The 17,724-nt window shown below is 36.4% G+C and overlaps 1 protein-coding gene across 5 annotated transcripts in view; it reads left to right on the forward strand.

Moving 5' to 3' along the window:
• Nucleotides 1–5,866: 5,866 nt before the first annotated feature.
• LOC129245764 (uncharacterized) overlaps nucleotides 5,867–17,724 on the forward strand; it is a 60,565-nt gene continuing 48,707 nt past the window's right edge. The window contains exons 1-2 of one of the 5 annotated variants that reach the window (XM_054884141.1): nucleotides 5,867–5,956; nucleotides 6,037–6,136. In XM_054884141.1, the coding sequence (XP_054740116.1) occupies nucleotides 5,903–5,956; nucleotides 6,037–6,136 (154 nt within the window). In that variant the 5' untranslated portion in view covers nucleotides 5,867–5,902. Of the gene's footprint in view, nucleotides 5,957–6,036; nucleotides 6,137–12,792; nucleotides 12,988–13,078; nucleotides 13,199–17,724 lie in introns of those variants that run through there. The other 4 variants (XM_054884140.1, XM_054884142.1, XM_054884144.1 and 1 more) reach the window with 4 other exon arrangements.

A 17,724-nucleotide genomic window follows, 5' to 3' on the forward strand; every position in this document is an offset into this window, starting at 1 on the left:
GGTATTCCAGCTGCTTGTTAAAGCATTCACATTAGCACCGGAAGCGCGACCAACGCCAAGGCATCGAAATGGGGTAGTGGTAGCAGGTGAGTACGTAAACACAGTGTGGAGTCAGTAACTTAATAATCAGCTGCGAGCGAATTAAATTTCAAGCGACTTTACAAAATTTCTATTATATATTTGAGTTTAATTATTGGAAAATAGAAGCTTCTTGCCAAAATATACGTAAAAAAACTGCGCCGACGATGTGTTAACAACGAAGTTAATCAATCGGTATAAAAATTGAGAAGCGATTGAGATTTCTCACAAATGAATTTTGTCGCAAATGCAGTAAGGTAGGGAGGTAAAACGCGACGAGCATTGGCCTCTTGCATTACCCGAAGCTGCCTAAACAATGATATGGCTATTGCAAGTTTCAATAAAACTTTGCTCAACTAGACTTCTATGATATTTACGTTTCATCAATGGAATAGGAATACACATGGGGTCACCAGAAGAATTAACCATAGGATCTAAGTGTGCTACTCAATACCCTTGAAGTCCAACATAAACTTTTTGTTGGAATTTATGCTCGATTGGAAATTATGCTCGAAAATCCAGAACTACCGGGAGATATTCAAAATAGCGCGCCAGGGAAAGGGAAAGAAATTTCAAAACAATAAAATAATTATCACATGGCGAGCACGAGACAGCTTCAATAAATCAATCATTGTATATTTATTATTGCGTCTGAGAAAAAGTGTGGTGATGTTAGATTTTCAACGAGATTTGTTTACATTTGGTGGCGATTTTTTTAATTTTGATAATGTTTTGGGATAACAGTTTTGATACAAAAATAAGAATTGAAATGAAATGTAGTATAACATATAATTAGAAAAGCAATAGCAAAAAAATCGACACCTGTTTTTAATGGTATACAAAACTGCTGTCATCATTTGACAACTAAAATATGGAGGGCTCATCATGCAAGAAAAAAGGGACTTCCGTTTCTACTTTTGTTTTTTAACCTTTTGCTAGACGCAGTGTCTTTTACAGCAAGAATAGGTGTGGTGCATCAAATTCAGTTCATATTAAAATCATACGTACTAAATTTTCAGTAAAAGATAAAAGCAAAATTTTGCTTTTATTTTTTTTTTTTTTTGGTAAAATGTTTGGATCAAAACTAGCAGTTTACATTTTCATAACAAAGTAAGAAATGCAGTTAATCTGTAATTGCAACTTTTGATCTTCTGTAAATATATTTCCTAACTTTTTAAATTTAAACATTAGGTCATCCTACTTTAGACAGCAATAATTCGGAATTCAATTTAATATTGCTTTATTCCATGGTTTATTAGCTTATCACTGCACATTTCGTTCTCATTCATATAACAAATATTTTGTTTATATGTAACAACTAGCATTTCCCAGTGGGCTTCGCACCACCATACATAAAATGTTTTTTTTATATCGCAAGAAATTTTTCATATTAAGTTTTCTTTATAGAACTCGTAAAATGTTTAAACAGTTGTATTAGTTGTTTTTTTTCATTCAACATACTTTCTAAAGATGTCACAATAGCCTTTTTTGTACTTTTTTAAAATTTGATTGTGGTGGTCACCTATATACAGGTAAGGTGAAAGAGCCGATAAAAACTTGTAATTAAACTTTGATTCTTTAATTTCCATTTCAATTTTTACGCTAAATAAATAATGCTAAAATAAATAAAGTTAAAAATGTTTTTCCAGTTCCTTGAATGCTCCAGTTTTTATTATATTTTCGTCCAAAATTAATATTAACATAATATACTTACAACCACAACAGTACAACAGAAACGCTCATAAGCGGCTGTGTATTTGTTGTTGTTTTTCCCATACAGGCATTTCGTATGAGAGGAAACCATTACTCACATAAAATGTCATAACTCAGGAACGGCTGCACCGATCAAACTTCACACAAACCACCTCCTCAAAGATAGAAAAGAACTCTAAAATTTTTGTGTCAATCGGTTTGGCGGTTCTTGAGTTATAAGATTACCAAGGAAATGTAACTTCTTTTTATATATATAGATGAGGTTTTTATTTAAGCAGCAAAAAAGTTTTTACTTTTATTGGTCGAAAAAATATTACTTAAAATGACGATGCGTAATATCGGTTAAAATAAGCTCAAAAGGGCTAAACTATTAAAAATTAGTCTACTGTTACAATTCGCGCTTGGGCCAATTTTTATCGTTTTTCTTCTTTTTAGTTCTTTTAACTTTTTTTTTTTTATCGGTAGTTGGCTCTAGTAACAATCATAAGATGTATATTACATTGAAACATTTCTGCTCAAAAATCCCTGGGCAATCAATCAATCTAGAGACAAGACATAACGAGAATAGTAAGATGGTATCGCAACAGAGAAATTGAAAGGCTTAAGGGCGAGATCGCCAATTGTCTGTTGTACTTTCCGAGTGTAGGGATCATTAAAACGAGAAGCCTGAGTCGAAAACTACTTATACATTCACCTGGGTCGACAACTTATGTTTATATTAAAAAAATATATATGTATGCATTAATTAGTCCTTTATTTCATATACAAAATAAAAAAATACTCAATTCAAAATATATTCAAACAAATAACTATTGATTGATACTTTACTACAACAAAAAAAAAATCGTTATCTGGCTGGATCAGTTGCGAAAGTTAAAATTGTTTTCCATATTTTCCCAGTTGTAAACATTCGGCATTTGAATTTGAGATTTTATTTTTATTATTATTTTTTTTTTTAGAGAGGGAATTTCATTGTCAAATGCATGATTCAATGATACAGGGTTTGTTCAGTAAGCAACTTTCTCACGGGTGATTTTTTAGCTATTATCTTTTTAAACAGTTGGTTTAAACAGCTGACGCACGTTTCGTGTTTTTTTTTTTTCACTGTCAAACATTTTCAGTTTGGTCTATAATTTAACCATGAATCGTCTTACAAACGAACAACGCTTGCAACTCATTGAATTTTATTATAAAAATTCGTGTACTGTTAAGAAAGTTTATCGCGCGCTTCTTCCATTTTATGGTCAGTTTAATCGACCCAATAAAGCGACTATTCGAGCTATTGTGACTAAATTTAGAACCAAATTTACATTATTGGACATCAAAACACCAACACGCTTACGTAGAGTGCGAACTGAAGAAAATATCGCAGCTGTATCGGCCAGTGTTAATGATGACCATCAATCGTCGATTCGTCGCCGTTCGCAGCAATTGGGCCTCTGTTACTCAACAACGGGGAAAATTTTCCGAAAGGATTTAGGTGTGAAGACAGCTGGTGCAAGAATTGAAGCCGAACGACCTACCGCAACGCAGAGTTTTTGGTAAATGGGCTTTTGGAAAGTTGGGTGAAGATCCACTTTTTTATCGAAAAATTGTGTTCAGTGACGAAGCTCATTTTTGGATCAATGGGTACGTAAATAAGCAGAATTGTCGATTTTGGAGTGAAGATTAGCCAGAAGAATTGCAAGAGCTACCAATGGGTTGGTGTCGAAATTCTGCTTTTTAAAATTCTGCTTTTTAAAATTCTGCTTTTTTAAAATTCTGCTTTTTTAAAATTCTGCTTTCTAAAATTCTGCTTTCAAAATTCTGTATTACAAAATTCTGTATTAAAATATAATGTTAACAGTGTTAAAGAGGTAATGTAATTATTTAATTTATTATTATTATTATTTTTTTATTATTATTCGAGATATTAAATAAAAAATAATAATAATAATAATAATAATTTTTTCTTCAGTTTCGATAGAATCCACAGTATTTTTGCGTAGAACTTCTTTTCGCGTGGGCGGCCTTCGGCCGCGCTCAAAAAAATAACCCTCATCAGTCCAACTCCGGCTACGCAATCCACACAGTATTTTTGCGTAGAACTCTTCTAAAAAAAACGAACAGCTGCGAAGAATTATTATGAAAAGAAATGAATTAAGTCACACTACATATTTAAAAAGAATTTTTTTGCCCAAAATGCAAGAGCCTTGCATGACATGTGGTTTCAGCAAGACGTTGCCACATGCCACACAATACACGTAACAATGGACTTGTTGAGAGGCGAGTTCGGTGAACATTTTATTTCACGCTCGGGACCAGTCAATTGGTACAGAGTACATACCGCTTCAGTCAGGACATGATAGAGTAATTGAGGCAATCCGATATCGATAAATGGAGAATTTAAAAAGCTTTATTTCATATGATGTGGTGATTTAGAAGGAATTCATGTTTTGCAAAGAGCATTTCCCAAAGAGTTACGACAGGGAGAATAATAGGATAGTGCCGACGCAATCGATAACATTGCAGGCCTCATTATAAGAAAGGTGATATTGACGGAACTTGTTTCCAATGGATGGATGAAGTGCCCAGAGGAGGCTTAGCGAAGTACAGTTACTAGCATATAAAAGCTCCTCATAAAAACCATCTGCCTTTCGGGTTCGCCTTAAAGCTGTAGGTCTTTCCATTTGTGGAACAACATCAAAACGCGCACTAAAAATAGGAGGAGGATCTCGGCCAAACACCTAACAGAATTGTACGCGCCAATTATTTATTTATTTTTAACGAAATAGTTTCATATTGGCGAAACTTTGCAACTTCGCGATCGGATTTAAATTTAAAAATTAATTCACAAAATAAAATCTTAGATTAAGTGAAATAATTTCTTGTTTTAGTATTAGACTTGGCAATTTCACCTAATAACTTCTAATACATTCAAATATTAATTAAAATTTATTTTGTAAACCGTTCGTAGTTTGCTTCCATTTAAGTAAAAAAAAAATACTTTTTTGCTACTATTTTTACCAAAAATGATTTAATTTGTTCCCTTTTATTCATCTTTTTAAATACAAGGGAGTTTGACAAGGGAGTGTCACTAGTGAGCAAACCTTTAATAAGAAAATATTATAGAATTTTTGCCAGAAAGTGCGGCAGTTTAAAATTTCTTAATCTTTTTCAATCCAACAGTGGCCCTACCTTTTTTATTCTATTTGTATAATATCTGATGGCAGCCGAGAAACTGAAGTCACATACAAAGAATGACTTTTTTGTATGACATGTAGACTGAAAACAGATATGTAGGTCATCACGACAATATGAAAGCCTTATACTCGTACCCGTACTCGAACTTATACGAGTAGGTAATACCAGCAGTTAATATTGTACAACTGTTGACAGTTACTACCCTACCAAGAGTGATCTCCTAACTACACTTGGATGTGTCATTTTCACATGTGTACGGCAAATGAATGAACATTAGATCGGAGCGAGCCCCATACGATAGAAAATACTTTGCAATACTCCTCCGGGGCCTAGTTTGAAAGCCTACTTTTTTTTATAGCTAGTCCTAAACACTAGTTCAAGGGTTTTTCGCAATTCTTTATTACAATTCCAAAGACAGAAATGAAGAGTGAAGTTGTATTTAATGGCGGAAAAATTAAGGTCAATGAGCTTAGCAGGTTAAAGCGGCATTCTAGGATATTTTAAAGATATACAGTACTCAAAATTATCAAACCTTAGAATCGAGTAGTAAATAAGGGACTTACGCCGAAAACTCGATTGGGGCTGTTAGAACTCACCAATGACAACAATGTCCTCAAAATCTTCTTAAAATAAGTTTTTTAAAGAGGGACCCACTCTAATGTGCATGCATAGGCTTATACACAATTAAAGCAAATTCTCGGATCTCACAGAATACTTAACGCTCAGTCTTTTTTATCTCACTGCTAGCGCGCTCCTAAAGCTTCAGAGCTTTCGTTAAGCAATGATAAGATAAAAAATGTTCGCATTATTGTCATTCAAGTTATTAATTGGCAAATACTTTTGATACGATACTGTTGAGAGACGCGCCGTATTTAATCAAGTGTTTAATAATTGAAAAATCAATAAATTGAATTACAGATAATTAAAAATGTATTTTTCGGACGTTATCTATTTATCTTTTTTGATGATTTTACTATTTATCGTAAGTAAGAAAGCCGAGTTTCGCAGTGCTATTCATGAAGTTTTTGACATGTGCTAAATTCACTTTCGTTCAACATTAAGATAATCTATAAGGGGTTTAAGCATCAAGCGAAGAACGAGGTTAGCAATCTTTATGGAATGTCAACTACCAGAAGGCAAAGGCGACGTATGACTGTTACAGGTTAGTTTTGAAATTTAAATTAAGTGACTAATACGACAATTAAAGGAAATAGAAAGCTCGTAAATGAAAATACAGATATAAACAGGAACGATTTTTTGTTGTCCTTTCAATCCATTTAGCGTCTAATTAAAATTGTGTGCTTTGCATCTTCATAATCGAGTTTGTTTTTGTTTGAACTTCACTCTGAAAACGTTTTTGCTTCATTTCTACGCCCTTATAATATATTGAACATAATTAAAATTAATACCTACATATGCTGAACGGTTTTTAAATAAAGCTAACACATCTCTCAACAACAGTAAAAATCTCAGGTCGGGTTGAAATTTATGGAGAAAGGATTTTAGAGTTGAGCGATTCCATTTCAAGTGATCCAAGAATTTTTGAAAGAAAAATATTAGGCCAGTGCCGATGTCATGGGCTCACGGTACGGGAACCGTCTGAGTCTCTTCTTTGGGACGGTCAGTTTCCCCGTCTTTCTCAAATGATTGGCTCGGATGGTTCCTGCAGCTATCGTTCCCTTGACGTCCCTTGTGATTGCATCTGCTTATTTTCCTTACGATGCTCTGGAAGGGCCACCACCTGGGAAGGCCACTAGTCTCGCGAGGTTCTGTGAGCGCCGCAATCTGGGCCTTGCTATGTTGCGAGGCTAATGACCAGCATACAATCTGGGGCAGCAGCAAGTGCAATGGACGGGGCTTTCGGCTATTCGAATTTATCGCGTCCTCTTGCCTAGACATGCATATCAAGGGCACACAGCCTACATTTGCAACTACTAGAAGGCAGGTGGTGATTGATCTCACCCTATCAAACTCAAAACTTGGGTGGTCAATCAAAAACTGGAGAGGTTTTGCCGAAGATTCATGCTCATACCACAGGTGCATTGAGTTTCAGTGTGGCGATGAGGCACAAATGCCATTGGCCTCTAGAAACCCCAGAAAAAAGGCTGGCAAAAGTTTAGGGAGCGTTGCGGGACATTGACGTGACGCCACAAAGTGGGACGCCACCCTCTCGTGGGAGTCAGGAGGACCTTATCGAGACTACAACACACTGTGGCCATTTGTTGCGTCGGAGCTTTCCCGACTACTTCAGGCCCGGCATTAGATGCTCTAATTAGTCTACCACCTCTTGATGCTTTCATCCAAGGAGAGATCTTAGAGGCCATCTGCAGGCTGGCACGGCCCCTGTCCGGCATTGGAAAACAGAGAACTTCGATGGACTTCGATTCAACGATTGTCTCCATGCCCCTTGACTCCATGCCATCAAGAGTCGTACTTAAAAAGAGATACAGTGTGGTGCTGCCAGAGGCTTAATTGTGGTCAAACTCTGAAAATCAGCCCGGTAAACACTGTTTTCGCATTTTCACGGATGGCTCCATGACCGAGCATGGCTCCGGCTCTGGGATCTACGTGAAATCCAGCGGGACAAAACTGCACTTTGCACTTGGAATGCATGAATCTGCGTTTAAAGCGGAGGTGTATGCTGTTCAAGAAGCGATGAACTTTGTTGTGGGAAACAGATGGAGAGGCAGATATGCATATGTGTCTGCAGCAACAACCAAGCTGCGCTCATGGCCTTAGACAGCCCCCCAACCACATCAGGAGTAGTCGAGTCCTGTAAATCCAGGCTAAACTATGTCGGTAGACATAATAGCTTGATGCTAACATGGGACCCGGGACACGTGGCTAACGTAGGTAACGAGACCTCTGACTCCTTAGCTAGGAGGTGCCACTCACTTCTGCAACCATCAAAGCCACGGTTAGCAAATGGGTTACTCCAACCCACAAGCGAGCTTGGTAGGCTGAAAGAAGATGCAGATAGACAAAACTGATGTTACCTGTCATGTCCGACCGACTGTCGCAGTTTCTCCTGTCGCTAAGCAGAGGGGACTGTAAGAGGCTGGTTGGACTGATAACGGGCCACTTTCTATGGGAAAAGCACATTGAAAAGGTAGGCATCTCAGACAGTGTACTTTGCCCAGCATGTAGAGAGGACGTTGAGACGGCGGACCACTTTCTGTGCGTCTGCCCCGCATTCGCTCGAATCAGGCTTGAGGTCTTTGACACAAGATCTACTCAGATTTCTTCGGAGGTAGGGTAGATTTAAAGAGTATTAAAAAGGGAATCCGAGTGCAGCCCAATGGATTTAATGGTGTCCGAGTGCTGCACTTGTCCGTTCCGACAAAAAAAATCAAACCCAACCACTCAGAGTCTTAGTTACATTACACATAAAATAAGATAGTTAATAAGTTTAAGTATAAAATAAAATATAGACAATTGACAGCTACTGAAATTTATTTCGCAAAGCAACGAAATAGCTCTCTTTTGAAATCCAATACAAGATTGTTCAATAAGTTTTGCGGTTCGATCAGAAAACAACATTTTTTTGATTTGAAATACATTTTATTATTCAGTATAGTCTCCCTGAGCATCAATACACTTGTTCCAACGAGATTTCAATTTCTGAATTCCATCGCTGATGTGAGAATGTGGAAGGGCTGCAAAATATGCTCCCACAGCTGTTATGACCGCATCATTTGATGGACAACACTTTCCACGCATACATTTTTTTAGATCTGGAAACAGGTAGAAGTCACTAGGATGCCCAAAGTATTCGAACTTTCTTCTTCTTTATTTGCATGTTCGTTTTCGAACGTAAGGGATCGTAGTTTACCTTCCAGTATGAGTAGCAACATTTTATACTTGCGGTTTCGTAGTATATGCCTTAAGTAAGCCGTCTTCCTTCACTTAGGCGCCTATTCTGGTTTATCTGGCGAAGAACTTCACTGTTGGAAGCGTGATCAGTGCATGAGATTTTCAACATTCGCCTGTTATATCCACATTGCCCTCATACATGCTGTTCATGCCAGCCACTTTAAGGGTCCAGATCCCTTACCAAAAGTACTGACCACACGAGGCAATTTTATAGTTGCAGAATACTGATCTTGTCATTTCTATTCTTGTCTTAATTTTTTCGGTGCAGTCCCAGTTCTCATTAATCCTTCATCTGAATTTGTATACCTTTCCTATGGGGTCACCTTGTATCGATAAGGTAGATTATATATGTAAATATAAATATTTTATTACATTCAGCAATGAATTTAGTCTTAGTGACATTCATCTTGAGGCCGTATTTATTGCTGCATTCCCTAACCTTGTCTAAAAAGCTTTTGCAGATCTTTTGTACTGTCCGCAAGAAGTGTTGTGTCATCAGCATACCCGATGTTGTTAATAATCACACTATTTACTTTTATGCCTTCTTGGGAATTATGAAGTGCTTTCTGAAAAATTGCTTCAGAGTAGATAAATATTGAATAAAGGGGGTGACAATACGTACCCCTATCTAACGCCTTTCAATATTTCAATCTCGGTTGTATTTTCGTTATTTATTGTAACCTCTGCGATTTGGTTCCAATATAGATTTCTTATACAGTGCAACTTCTTTTTCTCAATGTCAAGGGATCGTAATATATTAAATAACTTAACATGTTGCACTGTATCGAACTTTAATTCATGAATTTTAGCAATTGTCAAAATGCTCTTGTACACAATTTTTGCTTTGAAAACCACTTAGTGGTGGCGGTAAAACAGTCAGTTGAGGAAATCTGTCCAAATTTTACAGAATATAAGTACATATACATACATATGTATATAGGTACGTATGTGATGTTAGATATAACTTTATAAATTTGCTTCCAGAGAGATTATAAGAGTTCTGCGTGTCAGATCATATCTTTCTTGCATATCGCCGGTGATAGTATAAGTATTATACAGGGTAGGCCATATAGCGTTTGCTTTTTGAACCACCTATTTTTTTGAGAATGGTAACACAAATGACATGTCAAATGAGTCCATAATTTACTTAAAGGTTTGATATTTACGAAATGGGACGCTATACGCTTGAACAAAATTGGGAAATATTGAAAACCTATTTCCGAAGTGGTGAGTCTTCTTCTTTTCTGATTTTCACATCGGTGGCTACGTCAATAAGCAAAATTGTCGGATTTGGGGCTCAGAAAATCCACACGTTACTGTAGGGAAGTAAATGCATCCACAACGGGTAACTGTTTGGTGCGGTTTTTGGTTTGGCGGCATCATCGGGCCATTTTTTTCGAAAATGAGCGAGGAGCCGCGGTTACAGTAAATGGCGAGCGTTACCGTGACATGATCAACGAGTTTTTGTTTCCAAAAATTGAAGAGGATGACATGGAGGACATTTGGTTTGAACAGGACGGTGGAACTTGTCACACTGCCAAAGTTACACTCCAACTTTTGGCTACCGTTTTTGAAAACCGAATAATCAGCCGAAATTCCGATATCAATTGGGTGCCTCGGAGCTGTAATTTAAGCCTGTTGGACTATTTTTTGTGAGGAGCCGTTAAGGACAAATGCTATGCGAACCATCCAGAGACGATTGATGCTTTAAAACACGAGATCGAAGTTGCCATTCATGAAATTGCAGCCCAAACAATCGAAAATGTGCTTAAAAATTGGGTTGATCGAATGGCCTACTGTAAAGCCAGTCGTGACAGTCATTTGAACGATATTATTTTTTATTCATAAATGACAATGTTCGATCTTCAAAATAAAAAAAAAAGTTTGAAAAAATATTGATTATTTTTTTTTTTTTTTGTAGCCGATTCAAAAAGCAAATTTTACATGGCCCACCCTATATGTTCCATGCTACATTGTTATCTTTCTCGAAAATAATCAGATGAGTAACTTAAGTAATCGAGTTAGTCTCTAAATTGTTCTAAATATAAGATAGTTTTTGACTGACCGAGGTCAGAGAATGGATGACGTTTAGATACACGTACTTTAACACTCATTTGAAAAACAAATAAAAAAAAATTAGAATAATTAACATAGAGCGAATGGCAATATTCCTAACGAAATGTCGATACGTGCAAGAACGTTAGATTGCAAGCAATCGAAGCATCCGAAGCGAAATTGTTAGAGTTATTGTGGTAGCGACGTCATAGTGGGCTTGACACATTTTACACGTATTCTTACGCTCTTGCAATCAGTCGTTGTTCAGACGACAACGCAGTAAATTCGCTGAGAGCTGATTAATGGTTTAATGTTTGCAATCTGTATATCGTGGATATATGTATAATATAGTAGACTATTTTGCAATATTAGCGTAACGTTCTTTTGGGGGAGCTGGACCATAGAAAAATGAACGATAATAAAATTGCCGATAAACTGGTCAGCACGGATTCCGCCATTGATATTTCAGAAAGATTTAATCAGATTTAAAGATTTAATAACTGCATATAGAATTTCTTCTTCTATAACTCTCCAAGTGTGAAAAGACGGCAAAGTATACCATCTACATACATAAAATTAGGGATTAGTGTAGGAATGATGTGAGGTTTCTAGGTAAGTCTTCTTGGAGAAATCTAGCAGAATTTTCAGCGTCAGTTGAACAAGCAGAAATTATTCACTCAGCAAAATCACGAAGGTCAGCAGATTGCACCTATTGTCTCATCTGAAACATCTTAAATTGTTTGGTAACAACTCTTTGATGGCTCCTCAAGACTATCCCTAACAGCTTGGATGCTCCCAGGCATTGAATTGTTTGTTGGTTGGATATTCGTTCCGAAATTCCGCAAAAATATTGAAATCACATAATTTATGGAGTTGCGATATATCTATATTTTGAAACCAAACAAATTTTGTAGCTGTCTCCTGCTAAATGCAAAAAAAAAAACACTAACTGTCAAATGAAATTTTATTATCGTTTTCAAATACCGGGATACTTTTTGAGCCATCTAGTACCAAGTGAGAACCCAAGCATTTAGCCACTGACTCGTAATATTTCTAGACCATTCTCTTTGGCCCTTCGTGGATCTCAAATAGCAAAGAATGAATTCATAAAGCACTACTCTCAAGTGGCCTGTTTTACGAATAATTGCTCACCCTACACGACCGCTCTTCGTTAATCAACGCTGCTTCGACTAGCTCTCTGCAGTTGTTTCGTTTTTTTTTTCACGCCGTATACATTAAGATGTCAGCATAAGCTGTTCTATTCACACCATCGTCGTATGCTTCTAGCTCCAACTACATGTCGGCTGTTCACTCTCTTTCTATTCTACTTTCTTTTGTCATGGCATTCTAATGTTCAAAATATTGTTGGTCTTAAGAGAAATCTATTCAAAGTAGCATTCGAGCAACAACAACATTTTTTAAATTAGAACTGTCAAGGGAAATAGAATAGAACTTTCCACTTCCGTCATTCCCTTTTTCTGTCACTTCTAAATTAAAGGCGAGTTGAAGAAGAGGAAATCAACTCTTCTAATTAAATCACCTTCTATGGATACGCCTTGGTTAATGAATTCGCTTTATGAATTTATTCTTTCTGAGATCCACGAAGGGCCAAAGAGAATGGTCTAGAAATATTACGAGTCAGTGGCTAAATGCTTGGGTTCTCTCTTGGTACTAGATTGCTCAGAAAGTATCCACTTATTTGAAAACGATAATAATAACAGGTGGAACGTTTATTTCGCTCCTTTTACTCAACGTCTATCAGTCTCATTCACAATCACCATCCACAATATCATTTGTTTCGTATTTTTAAAAGAAAAGAAAGAAAAAAAATATTGTAAATAAATACTTGTAGATTTGAAAAGTTAAACGCCAAACGTCTATTTCAATTATGGCGTAAATCGAATATCAAAACAAAATTTATACAAAATTTCCAACGTTTAAAAATTCTAATTAGCTACATACATACGTTTTAAATTTGTCTCGTACAATCCAAATCTATTTATTCACATTATGGATGAGCTCAGCTATATTTATTCCATGTTGGGCCTTTTTGCCATTGCGTTATTACTAAAAGTACGTATGTAAGTATGTGTGCAAATATACGTAAAAAATACGCAAAATAATTACATGAGTTGTTCCTATCACTTATCGATTTTGTTAATAAAAATTAACAAAGGGATCTCATTCTCCTCGTAGTGGATGATAAAACTCTTCTGTACAATGGAAACGCATTTATACTATCAGGTGCGTCGACGTACACATGCGCGTCGCTCTCCGCGATATATACGACAGGCAGGTTAGTGATAAAATTCATATACTCGTACACATAGTATGTCATAAATGTATAGCACTAGTGGGCGCCAACAACAACTTTGGATGTGTGACGTATTTAATGCAGATAAGGAAATTATTTATCTACTTAGGGGGTGGGTTTTGCTTTTAGAATGCATATAAGTATATTTTATATCTTGATTTAGTTTATAATGGCGTTCATTCGCAATTGCACAAGTATAGATATGTAGATGGATAGATAGATTTCCCTCTGCTCATCACAGTGCCTCATCTAGACCCAGTTCCGTTATTCAACTCAGGATACAGCTGGGTTGGATTGAGCGTATGTGCCTTTCTTCTGGCTGCAGTTGGCCGAGGTGTCTTAACCTTCTACGCACTATAGCGCTACATTCAAGGAGAAGGTGCATTGAAGTATCCTGCACAAGTAAATGACACACAAAAATACAAAATCATTTTTTTGCGAAAAAACTTCTAAGCCACATTTTAAAGTAAATTGTAACCTTTGAATCCCTTTTTTCGAATTTCCAAATTTTTGAGTTTTTGCTTCCGTGTTTCCATTAAACAAGCGCTATATATGTATGTACTCGTACCCCGTGTGTATATGTACATATGCACTTATTAGCTTTCGTCACACAAAATCTTTACTAGTGATTACTGGGATACTACAAAATATTTAATTCTAAAAATTCGTACATGTTTATTATATTCGCCTGCGTATAAAACGAAACACATAACCACATTCAGTTTTTCACAGGTAAAGGCAAGCAATTTATATTTTTAATAGACGCTTCTTTATATTATCGAATACTTTTTTGATGTGAATTTGTGCGTTATTTTACCTTTCAAGGTTGAGCTTGTAAACCATGTCGATATTTATTTATTTTTTTTTGTTCAGATACCTAAGAAATAAATACATTAATAAATACATACAATAATTGGCGCGTACACCCTTTTTGTGTGTTTGGCCGAGCTCCTCCTCCTATTTGTGGTGTGCGTCTTGATGTTGTTCCACAAATGGAGGGACCTACAGTTTCAAGCCGACTCCGAACGGCAGATATAATATTTTTATGAGGAACTTTTTCATGGCAGAAATACACTCGGAGGTTTGCCATTGCCTGCCGAGGGGCGACCGCTATTAGAAAAATGTTTTTCTTAATTTTGGTGCTTCACCGAGATTCGAACCTACGTTCTCTCTGTGAATTCCGAATGGTAGTCACGCACCAACGCATTCGACTACGGCGGCCGAATTTTGCTGTTTTTGCTGTTTTTAAATATATCGGGTAGTAACACCCAGCTAAAATTAGTGTTACACAAACAATATACGAAACATGGCTTCCCAACGGTCTAAAAAGGTTATAAAATCGGGACAGTAATTTTTTACGTTGTTTTTACAAAATGAGCTCCGCGTATGAAAAACGATTTGAACCAATGTCTCTATGTATACTGCCAAAATGAGCTCCTGAAAAAAAAATGCCTAAAATATGTTAATATAGTAAAAAAAATCAGAAGATCATTGAATCATTTGTGACAAAGCCGGACTTATCGTTGCGTGAAGCTGAAGCAGTTTAAGGGAAATTAGTCTTAATGTGTTTAAAGACACGAATCGACACGCTTCTTTTAGACAGATTAAATATTGATAGAAGATTAAGGAGCTATAAATAATACACATTTTCAAGAGAGCAATATTTCAACTGAAAATTGATGTACAGGGTTGCCCATATTCGACGGACCCGACGGCTTTTTGATGACTCCTTGGGCCCATTCCAATCGACGAGGCTTGTCCGCAGGCAATAATCTTTGCGTCAATTGAATCTTATACGGGAATAAATGCAAATCAATGTGGATGATTCTTTGTAAAGTGGTCCGAGCAATGCCCAACTGCTGAGAACGGCGATTTTGGGATGTCTTGGTCGGTTTTGATTTGGCCTCTTTGGATTAGAAAGAGCATCACCAGTCGAAAACCTTTCGTACAAACGTTTAATGGTGTTCTTAGAAGGCGCACTTTTCACATTATTTAATTTTTTATACGCTCGTTGAGTTTTCACAATTGACTTCTTTTGTTGAATGTAAATTTCAACAATTTGGGAGCGCTCGCGTGGCGTGTACTGTTCCATGGTAAAAATCTGCTTGGACTGACGCTTCCAACGCGGTATGTCATTAAGCGATCTGACGTCTCTGTCAAAAGATACAGGGTTGCCAGATGGGACCGTCGAATATTGGCAACCGTGTAATATAATTTTTCAATTCTAATGTTACCAATTTGCCGTTATTGTTGTTGTTATACCTGTAACATCATAAACATTCCCCAAAACTTTGCTTGGCCGGATATAAATCTGGGTTATTCCGGTAACGTAGAACCGTTTGCTGTAATACTTTATGCCTAATGACATAGCATAACAAATTTTTAAATTCAGCATAAATAATGAAATTCTCTGAAATAAAAGCACCGAAGGCCTTTTTATGGTTATGTTAAGCCCTGTCATGCAATTCAACGTCGATTGTTGTTCGTAGAAACTAAGAAATTTTAATCATACAATTCGAATAGCTCCGAACGTACATTTGAAATTCGTAGAGTGGCATTCACTGAATGCATTCGTAACGTCAAATCATAGAGTTTTGTACAATTTTTGACTAACAGTTAAAAATTAGAAGTGTAATAAAAAAAGATTTTAAAAGGAACCAAAAAAAAAAAGGTGCATTAGCATTAATACTGTAGTAGCCCTTCCGGTTGTAGTAGAGGAATTTTTCTTTAGTGGGAGAAATAATTTTTATGTGCGTCCCATCCACACTCAAAATGATGCCAGGAAATATATATTTTTGATAGAATTTCATCTTGCTTTGCCGTTTTTCATTAGCAGTCATATCGTGATTTACCCACTGAGGACACAATGTGTTTGTAGTCACGCCAATGCGTATTTTAGTACACAGCTAAATGTCGAGTGCCCCATTGGCACCACGAAATCTTTGCCAACTCTGTGCTGATAGACTGCCTCCGCAAGAAACCGTAAAACAAAGGATAGTCTGAGAAGTGGAGTTATGGACTCAATATTATTCGCTCAATTCTGAGACTCCGTGTGCTTCTCTCACTTTCCTCCTGTATTAACACAACCGCACATGTCAACGAATACATTTTAATTTGAAAATTCAGCTAACTTGACAAAAAACTTAAAGATTATTTATTATTCGAAATATCAAAATTTGACATTTGAGTTTGGCAGCATGTTTTTCGTGTTCACATGGAACCCACGATTACAATTTTTTCGTATTCATAGTCGGCATTCGTATTCGAAAGTTTTCTACGACTATAATAGGGCTGATTGTATATATTCCTATAAATAATACACAAAAAAAGAAACATTTTTAATTCACTTCATGTTTCCGTATCCATTCACTTGTCGTTGCGACCGATTATAAAATACTGTGCTGCCAAACTAAAAACGAAAAAAAAAAAATTGAACTGAATGGATCATAAATTAAACCAGATCTTTATCAAGATGACGTCATTGTTGTTGCATTTATGTGAAAATTTTTTATCTGGGTTCCTATTATTGACCAATAGAACGCAGCTTTTATATAAGGCCTGTTCATGTAAAAATTATCCAGTAACTTGCCAATAACTTAATTTCCGAGAATTCGCTCTCAAAGAGAAAAATAAAAAAAAGTACATAAACGTAAAATCAGTAACAATTTGGAAGTTTTACGAGCAGCTGATTAAGTTGTTGGCGGGTAAATCACAAAAAGTAAATTTTTTTCAGTTGAGCTACCTTGTATTAAATTAGAAAGAGTAAAGCAAATAAAATGCAAAATAACGAGCTTTGCATTACCTTCTGCTCAAATATGAACGACACGTTATCAATAAAACGGTCCGCGGATGACATTTGGCAAAAATAAATTTTTTGTTTTTTGGTAGGACTGTTATAAGCTTACATGGCAAATTTCAGCGTGATGTGTCACATAGTTTGTTTTCTGTTCTACTGTAAACAAGTCAAGCTCGAGTTTGTTCTTCGAATTCTCTTTTATGACTTCAATTGTCTCAAAATGTTTTCCACGGAGCGGCAACTTGAGCCTGGGAAACAGGAAAAAGTCACATGGAGCCGTACCAGGCGAATACGGTGCTTGCGGAACGATATTAACATTATTTTTGTTCAAATAATCGCGAACAAGACGTGATGTATGAGCTGGTGCATTATCGTGATGCAAGAACCATGACTTGTTGTCCCACAATTCCTTCCTTTTAAGACGAATGTTCTCGCGCAAACGCTTTAAAACGTCTAAATAATATTCAGCGTTAACCGATCGGCCTTGCGGAAGGAACTCCAAGTGCACCACACCTTCGTAATCGAAAAAAACAGTCAGCATAACCTTAATTTTTGAGCGACTTTGGCGTGGTTTTTTGGGTTGATGTACGGCCCTCTTTGAACGATTTTTACCACTGGAAAACACGTGCACGCGATAGAGCAGAGTCCCCATAGGTTGTCTGCAACATTTTTAAGGCGTCTGAAGCCGAAATTTTATTGGAATAACAAAATT

Source organism: Anastrepha obliqua, chromosome 4 (genome assembly GCF_027943255.1).
Source record: "Anastrepha obliqua isolate idAnaObli1 chromosome 4, idAnaObli1_1.0, whole genome shotgun sequence".
Classification (NCBI taxonomy): Eukaryota; Metazoa; Arthropoda; class Insecta; order Diptera; family Tephritidae; genus Anastrepha; species Anastrepha obliqua.